The 20,582-nt window shown below is 39.9% G+C and overlaps 1 protein-coding gene across 2 annotated transcripts in view; it reads left to right on the top strand.

Moving 5' to 3' along the window:
* Positions 1-15,916, top strand: part of LOC107707875 (USP6 N-terminal-like protein) — a 36,362-nt gene extending 20,446 nt beyond the window's left edge. For both annotated transcript variants that reach the window (XM_016511988.1, XM_016511987.1), the window contains exons 4-14: positions 4,241-4,280; positions 5,246-5,326; positions 5,917-6,024; positions 7,247-7,356; positions 9,203-9,251; positions 9,327-9,447; positions 10,149-10,243; positions 10,411-10,476; positions 12,121-12,220; positions 12,441-12,593; positions 13,667-15,916. In XM_016511988.1, coding sequence (XP_016367474.1) covers positions 4,241-4,280; positions 5,246-5,326; positions 5,917-6,024; positions 7,247-7,356; positions 9,203-9,251; positions 9,327-9,447; positions 10,149-10,243; positions 10,411-10,476; positions 12,121-12,220; positions 12,441-12,593; positions 13,667-14,424 — 1,681 coding nt within the window. In that variant the 3' untranslated portion in view covers positions 14,425-15,916. The remainder of the gene's footprint in view (positions 1-4,240; positions 4,281-5,245; positions 5,327-5,916; positions 6,025-7,246; positions 7,357-9,202; positions 9,252-9,326; positions 9,448-10,148; positions 10,244-10,410; positions 10,477-12,120; positions 12,221-12,440; positions 12,594-13,666) is intronic.
* Positions 15,917-20,582: the final 4,666 nt, after the last annotated feature.

Below are 20,582 nucleotides of genomic sequence, written 5' to 3' on the forward strand. Positions count from 1 at the left end.
TCACCCAGCCCTCTACCGGTTCTCACGGATTCATCGAATAAGGCCCTGGCACCAGACGTTCTGCCACATCTGGCTGCCGAGGGGATGGAGGAGCTCGACAGGGTCTACAGTACAGACTCTCTGGAGTAAGTGTCACTATTTGTGACATAGCAAGCCGACACTAAGCCGGGGCCTCTCAGTGCTTCTACCCATTTAAGGTGAGAACACAGGAGGATACCGGCTCAACACGAAGGCTATATAACCTAGCGAACGTGTTGGGGGTCGCCCAGCCTGCAGCTCTACAAATATCTGTCTGCAAGATGCCACGAGCCAGCGCCCAGGGGGATGCAACACTTCTAGTGAGCTCGCAACCTGAGCGGGCAGGGTACGCCCTGTGCCTGATAAGCCAGGGCGATGGCATCCACTATCCAGTGGGCCATCCTCTGTTTAGAGACCTCCGTAACAGACAAAGAGCTGCTCTGAGGTCCTGAAGCTTTGTGTCCTGTCCACGTACAGTCAGCGTGGAGGGGACAGAGCAAAGATAGGGCTGGGTCTGCCTCCTCTGGGGGCAGCGCTTTGTAATGACTTTGATTACTTAATTCATTTGTAATTGTAGGGAATTAATTATTATTAATTCATTCAGGTTTTGAAAGGACTCGGATCTGAAAAAGTCGAGGTCCACCTGATTAAACTGATTTTGAATTTAAATGGTTTACACTCTATCAGCTACTCGGCCAGCGAGAAGTTAATGTCAGTGTATATTACCAATTTGACTATATGTATTTCCCTGGCCACGGTCAACACAATTATGATAATTTGTAAGCTATTATAGTAATTATTATGAGTAAGCTACGAGCTAGGCAGCAAGCAAGGGATCTTTTTGGCAGTTAGTCACGTCTGGCTCCCGTGGTCACAGGCCTGAGGGCACTCGTTAATTTACTTCCTGTGTCTACACTGGTTTCTATTCATTGGATCACGAGGCATCACGCGGTATTTTCAGTCCTCATACAAAAGATCTCTGTGGCATCTCTTGATTAGATTAATCCAGAGCCTCATGATGAGTTGATTCAGTGGCATATCACAGTCCTGTTCATCAAATCCCTACAGCTTGCAGGTTCACTACCTGATCCCTGAAAGTAGTAGTAGGAACTAGTAGGAACCTTGGGCACATAGCCGGGCCGGGGCCTCAGGGTTACCTGGAAGTCAGCCCGCCCAAACTCTAGGCACGATTCATCGACCGAAAATATGTGCAGTTCCCCTAACCTCTTGATGGAGGCCAATGCAACCATGAGCAGAGTCTTCATTGAAAGAAACTTTAGCTCGACTGACTGCAAAGGCTCAAATGGGACCCGCTGTAGCGCTCTGAGCACCAGAGACAGATCCCAAGAGGGTATAGAGGGAGGTCGAGGAGGGTTCAACCTTCTTGCCCCCCTAAGGAACCTGATGACCAGGACGTGCTTCCCCACTGTTTTCCCTTCCACAGGGTCGTGGTTGACAGAAATAGCAGTGACATAAACTTTAAGGGTGGATGGAGACAGCCTTCGCTCCAACCTTTGCTGCAAGAAGGAGAGCACAACTCTGATCAGACATCTTCGGGGGTCCTCTCGATGAGGTCCAGGTCCAGGGACCAGACATGGAGTTTCCAGAGGTCCGGACACGGGTGCCACAGGGTGCCCCGACTCTGAGAAAGTAGATCCTTCCTCAGAGGAATCCGCCAGGGAGGGGCTGTCACAAGGACCATCAGTTCCGGGAACCAGGTCCGAGTGGGCCAGTAGGCTGCCACAAGCAGGACCTGCTCCTCGTCCTCCCTGAGTTTGCACAGTGTCTGTTCGAGAAGGCTCACTGGGGGAAACGCATATATGCGCAGGCCCCGTGGCCAGCTGTGTGCCAGTGCGTCCGTGCCGAGTGTTCCCTCGGTCAGGGAGCAGAACAGCTGGCAGTGAGAGGTTTCTGGAGAGGCAAAAAGGTCTACCTGAACGGCTCCGAAACGTCTCCAAATCAGCTGGACCGTCTTCTGGTTCCATGGTTGGGCAGAGGGTGCGTGAGTATGGCCTTTGATAGCACTCTCGAACGGTCCACTGCTGCTCGCTGGCGACAGAGGAGGATGAGTGAGATACGGGACTGGCACGTCCACGACTCTCAGTGCCCTCTTGAGACCCAGAGATAGAGGAAACTGCTCTTTGGTCTAGATTTTGGGTACCACTGACTGTGAGGTCAGCGGTGGGACAAAATGAAACAAAAGATTCTCCACCCGGCCCTCCTCCGGGGGAGGGAGTGGTGCATTCCCCATCTCCCAAAGAGCAGCTCCCTCCATCTCTGGGTCGCCCGTCTCAGGGCCTCTTGCTCTTACACTTGCCACCAGGTTTGGCGGGGGCCTGGACGGGCAGGGCGGCTGCGACCGGCTCCATGGCGCTGCTTAGCTGGAGGCTGCTTTGGCTGCGGATGCAGGGGGACGACCTCGGCGACAAGCAGGCTGAGTTGCTGTGGCCGGCGGACAGGTGGAGGGAGCAGCTGCCCGCCGGGGCAGGATGTGACGAATCGCCTCAGTCTGCTTCTGTGCAGCCGAGAACTGCTGGGCGAAGCACTTGACTGCGTCGCCAAAGAGGCCAGTCTGGGACATGGGGGCATTGAGGAACCACACTTTGTTGGCATCCCTCATGTCGGCCAGACACAGCCATAGATGGCGTTCCTGGACCACAAGCATGAATATCGCATGACCCAGAAAACTCGCTGTGACCTTCGACGCTCGGAGCGCGAGGTCAGTTGCAGTTCGGAGTTCCTTTAGAACTTCCAGATCATGACCACCCTCATGCAGGTCCTTCAGATCCTTAGCCTGGTGGACTTGCAGTAACGCCATGGCGTGTAAGGCGGATGCAGCCTCTCCACAGGCCACATAAGCACTGCCGGTCAGACCAGACGAGTACCTACAGGCCCGGGAGGGAAGGGACGGTTTGCCCCGCCAGGTGGAAGCGGTATTAGGACACAACTGCATCGCTACCGACCGCTTCACTGGGGGGACCCCCGAATACCCCTTGTCTGCACCACCGTCAAGGGTGGTGAGGGAGGAGGAGCTAGTAGGTCGGTTTCAGGCAGTAAAAGGTGCCATCCACGACCTGGTAAGCTCCTCATGCACTTCCGGGAAGAATGGTACCGGAGTGGAGTGCTGAGAACCAGTGTGGGCCACCCCAAGAAACCAATCATCCAACCTCGAGGGTTCGGGACGTGGTGGAGGTGTCCACTCGAGCCCTATCTGCGGCCCAGGAAAGCATAGCCATCATCTCTGGATCCGAATCGCTGGATCTTCCTCTCCAAAGAGTTCTGGCTCACCCTCCGATGCAGCGATAGACATCCGATCGTCGGGAAGAGCCCCAAAGGATACGGCTGGTATGCTCTTTGTAAAGGGCCCAGGAGTGGGTAATCCTCTGAAGTTGGTTCCTCGGAGGAGTCGCCCCCACTGTAGTCCTCAGACCGCCCGAGCTACTGCCCGAAATAGTCCTCCCCTGACTTTTGCCAGTAAGAGAACTAGATCACGGCAGAGGCACCGGAACTCCGCCCCTTTCAAGGTAACAGAGCCTGGCCCGCAACTCCGAGATGGTCATCTTCCCGCAATGAGAACATGACTCATCCATGAACGTCACCTCAGCGTGCTTAATGCCCAGGCACGTGAGGCAGTGATCGTGACCATCAGCCGGCGCCAGGTAAAGACCGCATTCAGAAAAGCACGGGTGAAACGGCATCTTTAAAAAGACGGACCGTCGTCTTTACAAAGACGCACCTGTGTATGCTCTTTTATGAAACTGCTCTTATAAGTGCTGAAGCGCACAGGGGAGATAGCCGCGTGCAACACAAACAGGGGGTAGTACAGCCTGATGTGTGCAACCCACTCGACACGGGAAACCACCACCACTGTAGCGCCGTGCCACCAACACAAAAGAAGCTCCAAAGAGCGTGCTGAAAACTCGTCTTCTCTCCAGTACAAGGTCAGGAGCAGAACAGTCACACCGCTCGGCTCCGAAGCGAAAAGCTGAGTATGAATATAGGCAGCTGGATGCAATCATCGCATGCCAGTGTGCATTGGCTCGTTTAGTTTACACTCGAAGTAGATTGGTCTCTTTAGCGAGATTCCCAATTTGTCGGTCACCGACAAAAAAACGAAAGGGAAAGGGAACTCAGGGTCTAAACCTAATCCCAGCCAGACAGGAATGTTTGTTATGGTATGTTAGAATTGTATTGTTTTCCAACTTATTTGTTTTTCCCACAGTGAAGAAGAATTACCCACACCCAGTGCACTTGAAGAGAAGGTAATGGAGACACACACAAATGAAGCATACTGTACAGGTGATGTGTATTTAAACAGCATGTGAATATACTATTCAAATAGTGTTTTGTAAAATCACAGACAAAAACACAAAAGAAATCACAAAGGATCACAGTTTGAATCAGTAGCAGTGTGGAGACTCTTTTGTAAACAGGCTTATGGTGACCTTCAGACATGAGCGTTTAGTATACAAGAGTGTGTGGCAGACACAGCTGGGCTGTCTGGAGGTGTGCTCTCATGTGACATATTCACAGCTTGGAGGTGGTTGATGCATTTTCCAGCTGACATTTGTGCAGTTGTGTTGTGGCACATAAAGGTTAAAGACTAGGGGTGGAAAGAGTGAAAGCTGTCCTCAGAACAGATATTAAGAGCATCAGGGTGATCTGAATGCCTGTTCTGCATCTAATCCCAGAGTACTTGTACAAACGAGGAAATAAATATTTCTTCCCTAGACAAAAACACAAGAGGGTTTTTTTATGTCGTGTAGCAGATATTTATAATTGCCTGTCTGTTAATCGTCTCTGAGAATTGTAAGCTTGTGTGATATGCACCATATTCTTTCAGCTTTTTTCTATTAATTACTTAAAGAAAGAAAGAAAGAAAGAAAGAAATCCTACTGACCCCAACCCTTTGAAAGGTTGTGTATTTCATTTGAAATGATATATAACCTGCAAATGAATTCTCAAATATTTCAGGACAGGACAGGCTAAAAACTTGGCACAGCTAAAAAAGTGCAATTATTTCATAAGATGAGTGCATTATGGTTATTTGGTATGAGTGTGTTATAGTTATTTTTATTATTATTGATGTTTTTGGTGATTGGTGTATGATTATTTTGTGTTTACTGGAAAAAAATGAAAATTAAACAAAATTAACTTTTTAATCAAATCTATTTTTTGTTTTTTCAAATCATCATTCATCAGATTTAATTGTTTTTTTCCTGTGTAGCAAAAACAGGTGGAGATTGAGAGAGTGCAGAAATGGTTGAAGATGCTGAAGAACTGGAGCAAGTACAGGAACAGTGACCGGGTGAGCTTCACCTTGAGAGGTTGTTATAATTTCTCTGAAAACCAGACAGAGAACTGTGATGTAGCTCCATGGAGAACCAGAGTGATGCTTAAAACACATTCATGCAGAGGCGGACAGTAGTGAAGTATTTTTACTCTGCTGTAAAAGTACTTTTCAGGTGTCTGTACTTTATCAGAGTGTTTTTCTTTAGAAAACTTTACTTCACAACATTCCAAAGCATAATATTGTACTTTTTACTGCGCTACGTTTCATATTAAACATAATTTAATACTTAATTACATTAGAAATCTATTACTTTCTTACTTTTACTCAAGTAAAAGTAATTAAAAGATTTACTTGAGTACAATAAAGTACTACATTTTGAATGTTCTTAAGTATTAAAGGTAAAACAAACAACAACTTTTATTTATGAAATGAAGTGCAGTAAAAAGTATGACATTATGCTTTGGAATGTAGTGAAGTAAATTTTTCCAAAGAAAAACACTGATAAACAGCTGATACTTTTTTAATTTACTTGAGTAAAGTAAAAAATACTTCACTACTGTCCGCCTCTGCATTCATGTGCACTTACTCCTAGTGTCTTTGTGCAGATGATTAAGAGGGTGTATAAAGGCATCCCAGTACAGCTGAGAGGACAGGCCTGGACCCTTCTACTGGACGTCGAGAAAGTCAAGAGCGACAATGCAGGAAAATATGAGGTACAGCATAAAAACATGCATACATACACATTCACACACAATAGCTCAGCAGATTTAGCTGTGACCTATGGACACTATGTCGCCGCATGTCTCCGCTGGCCAAAAACCGGCTGTTTGGTGAGAGTGGGATTACTGGAGTGTTGTTGTGGTAGAGCTATTTGAAAGGGATTAGGAGTGTGATCTGAAAACAGACTGATGGCTGATACAAGGCATGGAAAGAGATAGAAGAGAACAAAACACAAGCAAAACGAACCTTCAGAGCTGCTGAGATTTTACAACAAGCAAAACGTATTTGTAGCATCCACCTTGTCTCTGAGCAAGGTGCCCTGGTGGTGATACCTTTTATTGCATGTTTTACGTGAATGAATTACAAAGCTGTCTTGAATACTTGATTTTGATTGGTCCCTTTGATTGGTCTCTCTCTCTCTCTCTCTCTCTCTCTCTCTCTCTCTATATATATATATATATATACTGTACTACCGTTCAAATGTTTGGGGACAGTAAGATTTTTTAAAAGAAAATAATAGTTTTATTCAGCTTAGACACATTAATTGTTCAAATTAATGTTCAAATTTGCTACTATTGATCAAAAGTGTCAGTAGACATTTGTAATGTTACTAAATAATTATATTTCCAGATAAATGCTGTTCTTTTAAACTTTGTCACATTTATGTTCTGTTTTGAGGACGTTTATGTTGTTATATATTTCTGCTTCCTTTGATCCCTGTGTTTCCTGTGTTTATTTCCTTTTTTCTTTAGTTGTCTTGGGTTTTGATTATGTCCTAGTTAGTTTCCAAAGTAACTGTTCTTTACCTGTGTCTTGTTTGGTGGTATATATTGCCCTGTGTTTATATTATGGGGTTGTTGGTTATTTTCACTGTTTATGGTGTTTCACATTATCACTGTTTAACTGTTTTTAATCAAATAAATGTAGCCTTGGTAAACATAAGAGACTTTCAAAAACATTAAATCTGACCCAGGTAGTGTATATATCATGAGCAGAAAAAAAAACCATAAGAGAATAAAAGTAGTTACAGTATGTAATAAATGAGATCATGTAAAGTCAGCTGTTCATTTTGGCAAAATAAACCCACTCAGTATTGTAGGTATACTATTACATAATTAAATCTATATATGGTTGGTTGTCTTCTAATGTCATTAATGCACGGTAGCTTGTCAACATCAAATCTGTTTTTGATGAAGCTATTTGTTTGATTGACAGAGAATGAAGGAGCAAGCCCAGCTGTACTCTCCAGAAATCAAACAGATTGACCTTGATATCAACAGGACCTTTCGAAACCACGTTATGTTTATGGATCGATTCGGTGTAAAGTAAGTAACATATGCATGCATTAAAATGTGTTATAATTAAAATAAATGTAATTATATGCCTTGATGCATTGCAGCTCTGCAATAAAATTCATAGAAATAAAAATTACAGATAGAATGTGTGTTCTACAGATACTTGTGCTAAACATCACTTGCTGCTTCTACTCTGATCTGTTGCTCTCCTACATGTGCAACAAAAACCACTACTATCTGTAAGCACGCTAGCAAAGAACCACAATTTGAACAGATTCTTCTGACATGCTATCAGGCTTACTCTGACCAGTTGAAGTCATTTAGCTGTTGTAGTTTCACATGAGAGTAATGACTCATATAACCTGTTACAAAATGTCCACTTCCACTTTTTGCCTGTTAGTGAGTATATAGATTGTATTGTCTTCCTATATCATTTTTTTATACAGTTGTCATGTAGGAAACTTTGTCCTTGGACTGATTTCAGAAGTTTTTTATGCTATTGTAATTGCAGTGTAAATGCATCTGTGGAATCTCTGAGCAGCTTGCGCTCCGGAGGCGTCTGCCGTTGCTAAGCAACCTTGACCTGCGCTGTCCATGAAGACGCGGAAGTTTCAGCAAAGTGTAAATGGATTTGCAGCACTAAAAATCGCTTGCAGTAGCTCTACTACTAAATTTATTTAAAAAATGGCTATCCCTGTACAGCTATGATCAGCTGTTCCTTCATCTTGGCTGAGCTTTCAATGTTGTTACGGGAAAGGATGAAGCTGATTGGTTGGTTCTTGTCACATGACCCGCGGTGCGCTTGCGGCATTCTGAAAAGTTGAAATGTGTTTATCTCGATGCGGCGCGGTCGCGCCTGGAAAAAATGAGCGCGTCGCGCCGCGTGCGCGTCGCGACCGCGTCGCTTCCATTATGAGCGCGCCTGCCGCGCGTCTACATTTGAAATAGCGCGCAAAAGACGCGATATGTGAACGGCCCCCTATAGTGTCTTATTTTTCTAATTGCATTTATTAAAAAAATATATGAATTCACATGAAATTTGATGCGTAAATATAGTAAGGTTCGAAAATTTGCCCTTATAAAGATTAAAAAAATGTCTCTGGAAATCAATTTAAAGGAAATAACATCCTTTAATGGAAACACTAGTTTAGGGAACAATTCTCACTATTAACTAGTAACTAGCATATTGGCTGTTTATTAGTACTTATAAAGCACATATTAATGCCTAATTCTGCATGACCGTATTTTAGATTCCTTAACCCTACCCCATACCTAAACTTAACAACTACCTTATTAACTATTAATAAGCAGCAATTTAGGAGTTTACTGGAGCAAAAGTCATAGTTAATAGCTAGTCAAGACTGAGAATTGGTCCCCAAACTAAAGTGTGACCGATAAGACCATAAAATACAGAAACAGATTTACAGAACCAGCACATGTACAGTACATGTGTTTATTGCTAAATGAATTCACAAATTTGCTCAAAGATTTATTCTATCAGCTGTGTATGTGCTTTATGAAAGTGCCAGAGTGTATGTTCATCAACATCTTAGTCTCTATTCACTGCTTCTGCAGACAATCTCTGGAGCTGGTTTCTCAATCTTGATAGCTTGGTCCCCAAGCAGACCAGAAAAGGGAGTGTTGTCACTGAGGATTTAATAGATTGCAGGCCTTACAGAGCCAAGTGGAAAGTCTTGCTCATCTGAAGGGTGTCATTAATGCTCACACATGGGGCTTAACTTTAATTTGAAAGAACGAATGCATCTTTGTGGAAAAATATGGATGTTTGCTTCACGTGTTTCTGATGTGTGTTTGTTTCATTGTACTTTCAGTAAAAGACAGTTTGAGCCTGACAACACTTTTCTTCTCTTAACAGGCAACAGTCTTTGTTCCATGTGCTCTCTGCGTACTCTGTTTACAATACGGTAAGTGTGCAATCACATCCATGCTTAATAAAGAGATGTTACGTAATTGCTGACTTTGTCTGCTCTTGTCCACAGGAAGTGAGTTACTGTCAGGGCATGAGTCAGATTGCTGCCATACTGTTAATGTTCATGAATGAAGAAGATGCATTCTGGGCTTTGTCACAGCTCTTAACCAATCAGAAACATGCCATGCATGGTGAGCCCTCCTCATTTATTCTGCTCTTGGCTATGAGTTTTAATGTTTATTTAATTTCTTTTAACGTATTATATATGCTTCATGAGGCCATTTACGAGATCAGATACACTTCCATTCAAATATTTTGGGTCAGTATTCTTTAATGTTTTTAAAAGAAGTCCAAGGCTACGTTCAGTTTGATAAAAAAAAAAAAAAAACAGTTAAACAATAAAATTGTGAAATATCATTACAATTAAAAAAAAAATGGTTACACAATTTATTTCTGTATTTGCAGCAGCCATTACTCCAGGCTTCAGTGTCACATGATCCTTCAGAAATCATTATAATATGCTAATTTGCTGCTCAAGAAACATTTCTTCTTATTATAAAAGTTGAAAACAGTCATGCTGATTAATATTTTTGTGGAAACCATGCTCAAATTTTTTTCAGGATTCTTAGATCAATAGAAAGTTTAAAAGATTTTTTTAAAGGATTTATTTGAAATATAAATCTTTGTAACGGTTTAAATGCCTTTACTGTCACTTTTAAACAATTGAATAAAGTATTGATTTCTTTCAAGACGAAAAGTCTTACTGACCCCAAACTTTTTGAATGGTAGTGTACATAACACTTGTGAATTTAACACAGGTTATTGTTGTAGTTCTAGTATTGGGAAACACGTGACATTTTTATCATGCCTTGACATTTTCAACCCATGACAGGATTCTTTGTTCCTGGTTTTCCCAAACTTCAGCGTTTCCAAAACCACCACGACCAGATTCTCTCCAAACTTTTACCCAAACTAAAGAAGCATTTGGTAAGATTGCTGTGGCACACACAAGACTGCAAAATGAACTCAGACCCTATAAGATTAGTTAAGTTACAGTAAATACAGCTATTAACTTCATGTGTGTCCGTTTCTCTAATGCTTAGTTTTCTTCCCTTCTCATTCCTTTTTTTTCTGTTTATATGCACTCGCATCAGGATAAGGAGCAGATGTCCAGTGGGATTTACAGCACAAAATGGTTCCTCCAATGTTTTATTGACAGGGTAAGTGTTTGATCTGAGTAGATGCATTGTAACCAAACTGACAAGGGTGTTATGTAAGCAATGATTAGTAGATAGGTATACATGCTCAATCATATGCTTAGCTTAGATCTCAAAGCCAAAGAAATTATACATCAACTGTGTGTTTTATAGTGTTGGTTCAGGTCACTGCAAACAATCCTAAAAGTGGTGATTCATGAGCTGAATGGAGGTGAAGTTTTGGCTTTCGTTGAATGTAACTGTTGAGTCAGCTGTTCTGTAACTGTGATTATGTTCAACCATCGAGGGATGGAAGCACTTCTGGATCTGCTCAAGTGAAAGGTGTTTATATGAAGAGATGCTGGCAGTGAGACTTGCTCAGACTTGTTCAGCTAAAAACTTTATCTTGAGGTGTTGAGTGGACATTCAGGTTTATGCAGGCAGAGATTTTGACTCATATTGTAGATGTGGACACAGAAGGGGGAACTGGAAATGGATGTCAACAGCAAAGCACTGATAAGTGTTTAATATAAAAGATCAGATGTAGATACAGAAAAGTCTGAAGCCAAGCACTGATCCGTATAAGAAGGCACCTGTGAGGAAAGAAACTGCTTAACCTGGAGAAACTACAATATATGACCGTCTCTTCTAGCTTTGTGTTCATTGGGTGTTTCTTCACATATAACACACTTTTCACTAGTTTATTTAAATAGACTAGGCATATAGTCCATCCAAAAATAAAAACTCTGTCATTATTTATTTATTGTGTGATAATGCTTTAATTTGTAATGTATATAAATTATGTATGTATGTCCACTCGGTTAGTTGAAAAATATAAAGCCAAAAATGAAAATTCTGTAAATACTCAACCTCATGTCGTCCCAAACATGTATAGCTTTCTTTTTTCTGTTTAACACAAAAGAAGATATTTTGAAAAATAGTGTTTTTCCCCCACAAGTCATTAAGGTCCAAATGTTGTTTAGATCTCTACATTCTTCAGAATGTCTTCTTCATACATAAGCAATTTACATGTTTTGTATAATTATATAATGATATTAAAATGTCTTTGTAATTGCTATTATAAAATATAATTAAATATAAACTGAAATTATTTAGGTTTATTTGACCTATTTTTACATAATAATTCATCTCTTTATAATAGATATTCATATTATTATATTAAAGGTATTGAATATAAGGGTAAAACATTAAAATCTATATAAAGTAAAAAGTGGTAAAAAAAAATAATAAAGGATGAAGACATGGTAAATAGTTTCCAATAGTTTAAATAGTTTAAAATTACTTCTTCCTCTCTCTTTCTTTGTCAGTGACTCTTGAAAGAGGGAGTAGTGTGCAAACAGCAGGCAGACAAGGGTGTTTCAATGTTTACTCTGCGCATACACACAATTCTGTGGGTTTGGCTCAGGAGGAAAGAGAGTAGACACTGTCAGCACTGCAGAATTCGGTCCAGCTCAGTTTCAGAGCTGTGCTTGTGGCCTGGCAGCATTCTCGCTGAGGGAGATTAGCTTTAGACCAGCAGAGGCCCCGGTTTAAAACTGGATTTGAGGATGAAAATATTCTACACATTTATGTTTTCCTTTATGCTATGAGGGCCTTTGTGCTGAGCAGTCGGTCTTAGTTTATCTACGGATTTGTCACCTTTTCCAGACCCCATTCACTCTGACCTTACGTCTGTGGGACATCTTCATCCTAGAGGGTGAGAAAGTTCTGACAGCTATGGCTTACACCATCCTTCAGCTCCACAAAAGTGAGTTCCTCTTTTTACAATACTGAAATTAACAATAATTTAATCCAACAATTTACAAAATCTACACCATGTCTAATGACAACCTCATAGTGCCATTTACCTCAAATGCTAATAGGCCTGATTGCCTTGACATAAATTAAACCCTCTCAGCACATTATTGAAATCTATTGACTTTAGATTCTTCTGTGTAAAATGACTAACTGAAGTTAATCATGTTCAGAACGATTGCTTAAGATGTCTCTGGAGGACCTAAGAGAGTTCCTGCAGGAGAAGATAGGAGAGTCCATCTACCTCAATGATGACATTGTCATAGAGCAACTTAAGGTTTCCATGTCTGAACTCCGCAAAATGAAGCTTGACCTCCCACCACCAGGTTCGGCCATTTTCTTTACATGATACTGTATGTAACTGAATGAAGCTGTATACTTGTGTTGTTATTTGAATGCTTTAATCAATTAGGAAATCTCACTGTGAATCATTATATGGAATCTACCCCCTTTGTATCCTACATATGCATATGAAATTACTTAAAATATTTTGTTTGATTTTAGTTTACATCATTTTATAAGATAATATTGAATGATACAATACCTTTTTTTAAGGAATACTTTTATTCAATAAGAACACATTCGATTGATCAAAAGTAACAGTAAAGATATTTATAATGTTACAAAAGATTTTTATTTTTAAATACATGCTGTTCTTTTGAGCTTTCTAGGAATCCTGAAAAAAATGTGTTATGGTTTTCCAAAAAAAAAAAAAAAAAGAAGCTCAACTTTTTTCAGTGTTAATAATAATAAGAAAAGTTTCCCGAGCACCAAATCAGCATATTATAATGATTTCTGAAGAATCATGTGAGACTAGAGTAATGGCTGCTAAAAAGTCAGGTTTGCATCACAGGAATAAATTATGTTTTAAAACATAAAAATAGAAAACAGTTATTTCAAATTGTAATACTATTTCACAATAATACTATTATTATTGTATTTTTATTAAATAATTTGGTAAGCATAAGAGACTTCTTGCTATTAAATTCACTTTCTAATAAACATATTATTATACAACAGAAGTGTCAAATTAACTGTATGTTACCTTTCTTAAGACAAGGCATAATTATATCACAACATATAGTAAAATGCTATATTTTTTTGTGATGGCAAAATGCAATTTATTAGCACTTTAACAAATTGTTTACCTAATAAACTTGTTCTGAAATTAATTCTAAAATCAAGTCCAAAGAGCACCTGTGTCATAGAATGACCAATTATAGTTGTTGTTGATCATTTTAACAGTAAAATACTCATTATTCATACTGTATATTAACATTAATGCATACAAACATCCACCTCACAGCATAAATTATATTTTTTTGGCCACAGCTAATGAGTTCGTGTAAGGTCACCTACATTTTCAGTCCAGTCTAATTCATTATTTCTGTATTCACAGCTAAGCCTGATGAGTTTCCACGGAAGCCTCTGGGTCTGGAGCTGCCCATTGTTCTGACTCCGGTCAAACGGCCCAAACCAAGCCCCTCAGAAGATACGCCCAACAAAGCCCAGCTCATCAAACGGCCACCTGCCTCTCTGCACATTTCTCTACAGCAGGAGTCCATCATGCTGGATGACAGCCTTTCACAGGAAAAGAAGCCTTACAAAGATGGAGGGACTGGCAGCATGTCTCCCCTCCCCTCACCCGACCCCGTTCTAGTGCACAGCCAGATTCCCCTCTCACCTGATGGAATGATAGGAGCCCCTGAGGACGGCGGAGAATGGCCTCCTCCATACGAACCTCCTGTACCTGAGCTCAATGAGACCCAAAACCAACCGGAGATGTATGAGCCTACTTCACCTCCAAATGTGGATGATAAAAAGCCTTCACGAACATCCCAGAACTTAGAGCAGGACACTTCAGAGACAGCAGGAGGCAGTGTGGCGGGTGATTTACCCTCAGACAATTTCGAATCTGTTTCCATGCAGCCTTCTGGTGTTTCCAGTTCTGAAAATTATGAGGGACAGGTAGGGGATGTTGAAAGTCAGAATATGGACAGTTTTTCAGAGAGACTCTCCATATCACGTGAGATCTCCTCAACAGCCTGTGAGCTGTCACAGTTACCTGCCAAACGAATCCCCACAGTCCATTCAGACCCTCTATTTCAGCACCCACCTCATTCCTGCCAGCACCTGCCCAAATCGGAGACATTTTAAGCTGCCAACTGACTTTTATTCAAGCTGCCACATATGACAGAGATAAAGTCTTCATAACAAAAGTGAGCAGGCTCACTGTTTAATACACAACTCAGCATATAGACAATTGTTTTATGAACAACTGCCTTCCAACTTTTCTCTCGCACTCTTCGGGTTTGTACAGAACCGCCACTCACTTACACCACAACACCGCTGATGTCTTTGCAAATTTAATGAAATGGTGATAGCTGTAATGAAAAGATATATTTTGAACCACGCTCTGCAATATGACTTATTTTCATTACAGCGATTTTCCACATTCAAATTCAAATCAACCATTAGTTAATATGCTATGACTTGACAGAATATTGTAATTATTTGTTAATATCACAAACCACTCCGTGTTAAATAATACAGTAGCTTATCCTTTCTGATAAGAAGGTAGAGGGATGTAGTATGTGGTCATTTGAATGGTCATGATCAAATAGGCTCAGTTTGTGATGTAAATTGTTTGTTGATACCAGCTTTATGGTAGGATGCCAATTTTGCAGTGTCCACAAGCCAATATTTATTATTCTGATAGAAAACATCACAAAATAGTTTAATGGAATGAATGTGCAGCAGTCTGTCAGAGTATGTTTGTCTCAAAATTATTTGGCACAGTTTCATTGAGACAACTGCAGTGTCTTTATGATTTAACTTCCCAGCTGATGGCAATATTAAACATGGCCTTCAATAAGATTAAACAATATTGTTTCTGGTTGTTTCTAAACACAACCTTCTGTACATTTGGTATTTGTACTTGTTTTTCATTTGTGTGAACATTTTGTACATTTCGCTTTTTCAAGTATTGTATTTAATGCTTTTAGGATTTTGTATTTGTAACATAAATGACTTAAATGTCAGATTTGCTTTCTGATGGTCGCATCTAGCATAGGTTTACTTTTTATAAACAGTTAACTGGTCTTAGAAGGCTGTGCCCAGGATGTGCTTCAGGTTTACGATTTCAACTGGTTTGACAGATCAGATTCTGCAGATTCTGAATTGTTTTGCCAAACCATGTTTCTCATCACTATGTGTAAACCAGTACAGCTATTTTAATCTAAAAGAGAATAGCTGGGAAACAGTGAAAATAGGTATTCTAAACAGGTAATTATAAATTAATTACTTAACACATCTTTAAACAGGTTATCTAAGCATCTTTTCAAGCACCTTTATTGTCTCTCAGAATAACAGTGTAAACCTATTGTAAGTCGAGCACTGTATTGCTATTATGCCATTGTATTAAGACATTGATGGTTTTAAATTATGTTACAGCATGGACTCTTTCAGATGCCTCTGTAAATTCAAAATATGTTTTCAGCGCAGTATTTGAGTTATGGACAGTGTACATTCCTTTTTAAGGAGTTTTGAGAACTCCAACCAAAAGGCTTTGGTTTTATTCAGTCTGTATATAGTAAATATAGGCTATACCTATTTACTTTGTTATTCTATGTTTGAATTAGATTTGCATAAATAGAAGTTTTCTAATCTTCCTTGAACTGTGCAGATTTATTTCGAAATACACAAGACACAACAGATCACGGCAATGCTCCGTGTGACCACAAGAGGGCTCTGTAAACACACAGTTTGTTTACAATAGATCCTCTCTGATTCGCTATCATTCGCACTACATGCCACGTTTTAGTTCCTTGTCATATTCTCAGCAAACGTTCGTATTATTCATAATTTTTATTTTGTAATGGAAAAGTCTTCTGGTTAACTATAGAGTAAAAACAGCAATGGTTTAGATTTCCTACCCAGTGAGAACACACGAGAGATTCAACATTCAGTGAGATATTTGCTAGCATCATCAGACTACCTGTAATATGAGGATCTTTCATGTTTCTTTCCTGCTCTCGGAGAACACTGACAGCATGTGGTGACACAAGTTTGGGTGATGGATGCCACGCTTTGGCAGATTGTGAGTGCCATACATCATGACTGAGCCTCAGTGAGAGGGAGAAAGTGACAGAAATAGAGCAGAAGCAAAAAAAAGATGACACATCATCACTCATCATCATAATTGAGCAGGTATTGATGTGCTCATCTGTGCTGAGTTCTGCAATGCAACACTTCATACTACTATCAGACTACACTGTGATCTATTCAGCCAGTGTGACTGGCCTTTAAGTGTTTGATCTGAAGAAAAAACAAAATCTCTCTCTCCCTCTCTCTCTCTCTTTAGATCGGGTTAAAAGATAGCAGACAAAGATATAAAGCAGCAGGACTGGCAAAATTTTTTTTTAAAGCTTGTCAGTTCATTTTCAGCTTTGATCTGATTTTTATCAGCTCCTTTGAACGGAGACAGTCAACTCTCAGGGTTTGTAACCATTACAAGCTGAACATTAGCACTCAAACCACACACTTGGAAAAGTTGCGATTACACCTACCTCTCTGTCTCCTGCTTTGTGCCTGAGGTTATCTGTTCAAAGACCACTGGTGTTTCAGCATCCAAAACAAGGAAGACAGACATCAGTTTTCAAAGGTTAGGCGCCTAAAATAATTGTTTCCAAAGGGAGCACCTTTAATCCAAACGTAGGCTACTCAGGGTTTTTCTAAAGGATGCTTCATTCGGACCGAAGTGTTATCCAGCCCTCCTCCATGAGCCTTTAATAGTAGACTCTTCTGGTAGAAATTTAGGCATGGTTTAAAACTGAAACTGCTGTAAATATCATCATGCCTACATACTTAAAACAGACTTAAACATACAAAGAGATAGTCTCCCTTTATATAAATCCTAAGATGAACAAACTTGTGATTAGGATACTGTATTGTAGGCCTACACAATAAGACTGTATGATTTGCTACATGCAAGTAGGCTATTACGGTCTTACAATTAATATTTTAACACACACAAAAAACTGCTATGTTTTTCATTTCGGATCGGTCCAATTTTAGTGATGATGGGAGTTATCCAAAATTATCTGAAATACACAATTTTATTCAAGCACTTTAAATACCACATATTTATAAATAAAATATATACACAAATAAATGGTTCAGCCTGTTATGCAGGGATATTTTATTCATAGTTTAGTAATAAAATGAATATGCATATGTTTAATGTAAATTAATGACAAAAATAATGCTTTAAGTGTGTCCTTTAAAACCAAGATCTGACCCAAGAATTTAGATTTTCGACATATTATGAAGTTACACTTAGGCCTATATTATAGAAGAATTATATGGTATCAAATAAGATCAGGGGACACATTGTCACCTGATTAAAAGTATTCAAGTTTATATGAGAAGACTATTAGGCTGTATTTGCCCATAACAGTGTGGATAATGTTATAAACTTAAATGTTTTATAGCCCAAATCATTACATAAATGACTCATTACTCTAATGAACAGCAGTCTCAGTCTGAAGGAAACCTATAACTCACTTGGCCTCTGCACTACTTTTCAGAACCTTATATACCATTAGGCTACCCTATTAGTAATTTGTTAAAACGAGTGTAATTAGCGTCTTTTAAGAGCTTGTGCGTCGTAAACGTCAAGTGTAAAGTGAATGAAGGAGCATTCAGCACTGTTCAGTGATCATTCTCGGCCCTTCAGGTAAAGCACTGTGGCTGTGCGCACAGGAAGGTAACAGCTCCCTCTATCCATCAGATGAAGACCAGGATGCAACTACGGGATGCGGTCGGACAAGTGCGCTGATGCTGCTGAGGAAAATATTTCAGTTTTCTTTCATAGATGAGAATACCAAAACACAAAGGACTTAAGACAAACGAAAATCACTCAACACGGGGATTTAAGATGACAACACTCGAATATGTTTGCAGTCGTTTTTTTCGTCTGTGAAACAGACCGAAGAAACAAAAGCGTGCTCGTGAATACCAGCGCGAGAGACACGAGACAAAACCAGAAAACAGCGATGCTTCATTTCTGTTTACAGAGCTTTATTTGTCTTCATCGCTCTTTTGCAATAAACACGAGACTAAACCGTGAAAAACTAATAATTCAACACTTCCACTGTCTGCTTATCACATAACGCGCCTGGAATAAGGATTTGGACAAAACTCTTATGGCAATAACGGGACTTTAAGATGAAAGCCTCTGTTTATGAAGACATATCGAAAAGGAAATGAGTGTGTTACAGTAAGTTTGACGGCTGCATCACCAAACCCGTTATTGTTTGGTAATGTGTGTGTTTTTCCTGTATTGACACTTCTAATAACAGAAATGATGAACTGCCCCTCTTGTTATACCAAATATTGTTCTGGGTGGACTCAATAAGTGAGCAGTCAAGATAGACACAGGACAGCGCAGCATCAGGCAACACACACATCTCCTATGGTGACACCGGTTAGACATGCCAGTTTTACTGAGAAAAACACGTCTGCGGTAAGTATCCACGATTATTACAGCAATAATAACTGCCTGTGGCATTTATGGCGAATGTAGGCTACATGTAGCTGTGTAAATGTCATTTATAAAAACAAAAATAGACTACCTTTCAGCAGCTAGCCTACATCAGACTCAGAAGTTTAGAATGTCATTGTTGAAAGATATGCTCATCAAGAAAACAATTTTTAGGTGTTCATTAGCAAGTCTAAATCTGTTCTAATCTGGAAACTGTTATCAGTATTGTGAGTCTGAAACATCATTTCAATATCTTCTAGCTGTACAAGATCAATGCTGAAGGGGCACAAGTCTGAATTTTCCACAGAGTGGGTGATGTTGCTGTGATGAGGATGCGCTTTCCTCTGAAGAAGATCCGCAAGCAGTTCAAACTCCTTCTGCTGCTTGTTTTGCTTATGTTTGCCATTGGGTTCACGTATCTTCACATCAACCAAGGCAAAGCCATCAAACTCCACTTCAACTATGGGAAAGGTCAGTATTAATGAAACTGCACTATAGCCTTGAATGGAGCATGGAGCATTTCTCATCAAAAGACTGTAATGGCTACTGAAGCCATAATAAACATATCTCCAATATCTTTAAATGGGATTGTGCACAACAATTCAATTGTGAGAAGTTGAATGTGAAAATTAGACTATTCTTGCATATCAACTGAATCTTTCTATTGGGTTTCAGAAGCAGGTTAATGAGCAAGGCAGTGCAGTAAAATTGAGCTGTCCATTGCTAAAGTGTATGATCTAAATTATGATTTTTCCTTTAGGTTAAAGTTTAATTATTGCTTATTTCTGCCCAGCTAACTGCTGATTATTCCTAAACTAATTTGTGCTCTGGGTTGTACAACCATTAGTACTCCAGATAAGACTCAAAGCGGCTCTGTGCAAAGATGATTTTCCTTTATGCTTTTTGAAGAGAAATTAAGTCTAACCCACAGGCACAATTTGATGGATGTCCTGAAAGGTACCAATTCAGTGACAAGAGTTCCCCTTCCTTTAATTACTGTCAGGAATAATCACTTACCACACACAATTCTAAGAGCACAAGTGGCCTTTTACACATTTCCCTGTTAAACTTGGTAGTGTGTGTGTGCGTGTGCACTGGAGAGGTTGATGTAAAATGCTTTTTACTCGTCCACAGTGTTATTTATACAGTAGAAAATATGCATAAAAAGTCTATTATATAGTTAGAAATAATGAATGTCAGTACTCAGAGATTTTTATCTAGCTCTTATGATGTGGCTTTTCTTCTCTCGACTGAATAACACTGCCTTAACTTAGAAAAAAAAGTCTTACATTTATGATATACAAAGATGTTTCAACAACAGTATTTAGATCTTAATTCCAATGTTCAGTATAATACAGATGTTGAACTGGACAAGTTATGACATGCATGTTATCAAATAATCAGCACATTCACTAATTAATAAACTTAATCAAAAGCTTAGCTGAGTTTGCATAGATTCTACATTGGTTTCCAACATTTAAAGGGATAATTCACCCAAAAATGAAATTCTGTCATTAATTACTCACTCTCATGTCGTTTCAAACCCATAAGACCTTCGTTCATCTTCGGAACACAAATTAAGATGTTTTTGATGGAATCTGAGAGCTGTCTGACCCTGCATAGACAGCAACGCAACTGAAATGTTCCCAAGTCCAGACAGATAGCAAGGAGATCTGTAAAATCCATGTGACATCAGTGGTTGTCACATGGATTCCTGCAGCATACGCTGTTTACAGGGTGATGCAGAGGAGACAAATTGTTGAATAAAGTC

Source organism: Sinocyclocheilus rhinocerous, unplaced genomic scaffold, assembly GCF_001515625.1.
Source record: "Sinocyclocheilus rhinocerous isolate Xijiao unplaced genomic scaffold, SAMN03320098_v1.1 scaffold2340, whole genome shotgun sequence".
In the NCBI taxonomy this organism is placed as follows: Eukaryota; Metazoa; Chordata; class Actinopteri; order Cypriniformes; family Cyprinidae; genus Sinocyclocheilus; species Sinocyclocheilus rhinocerous.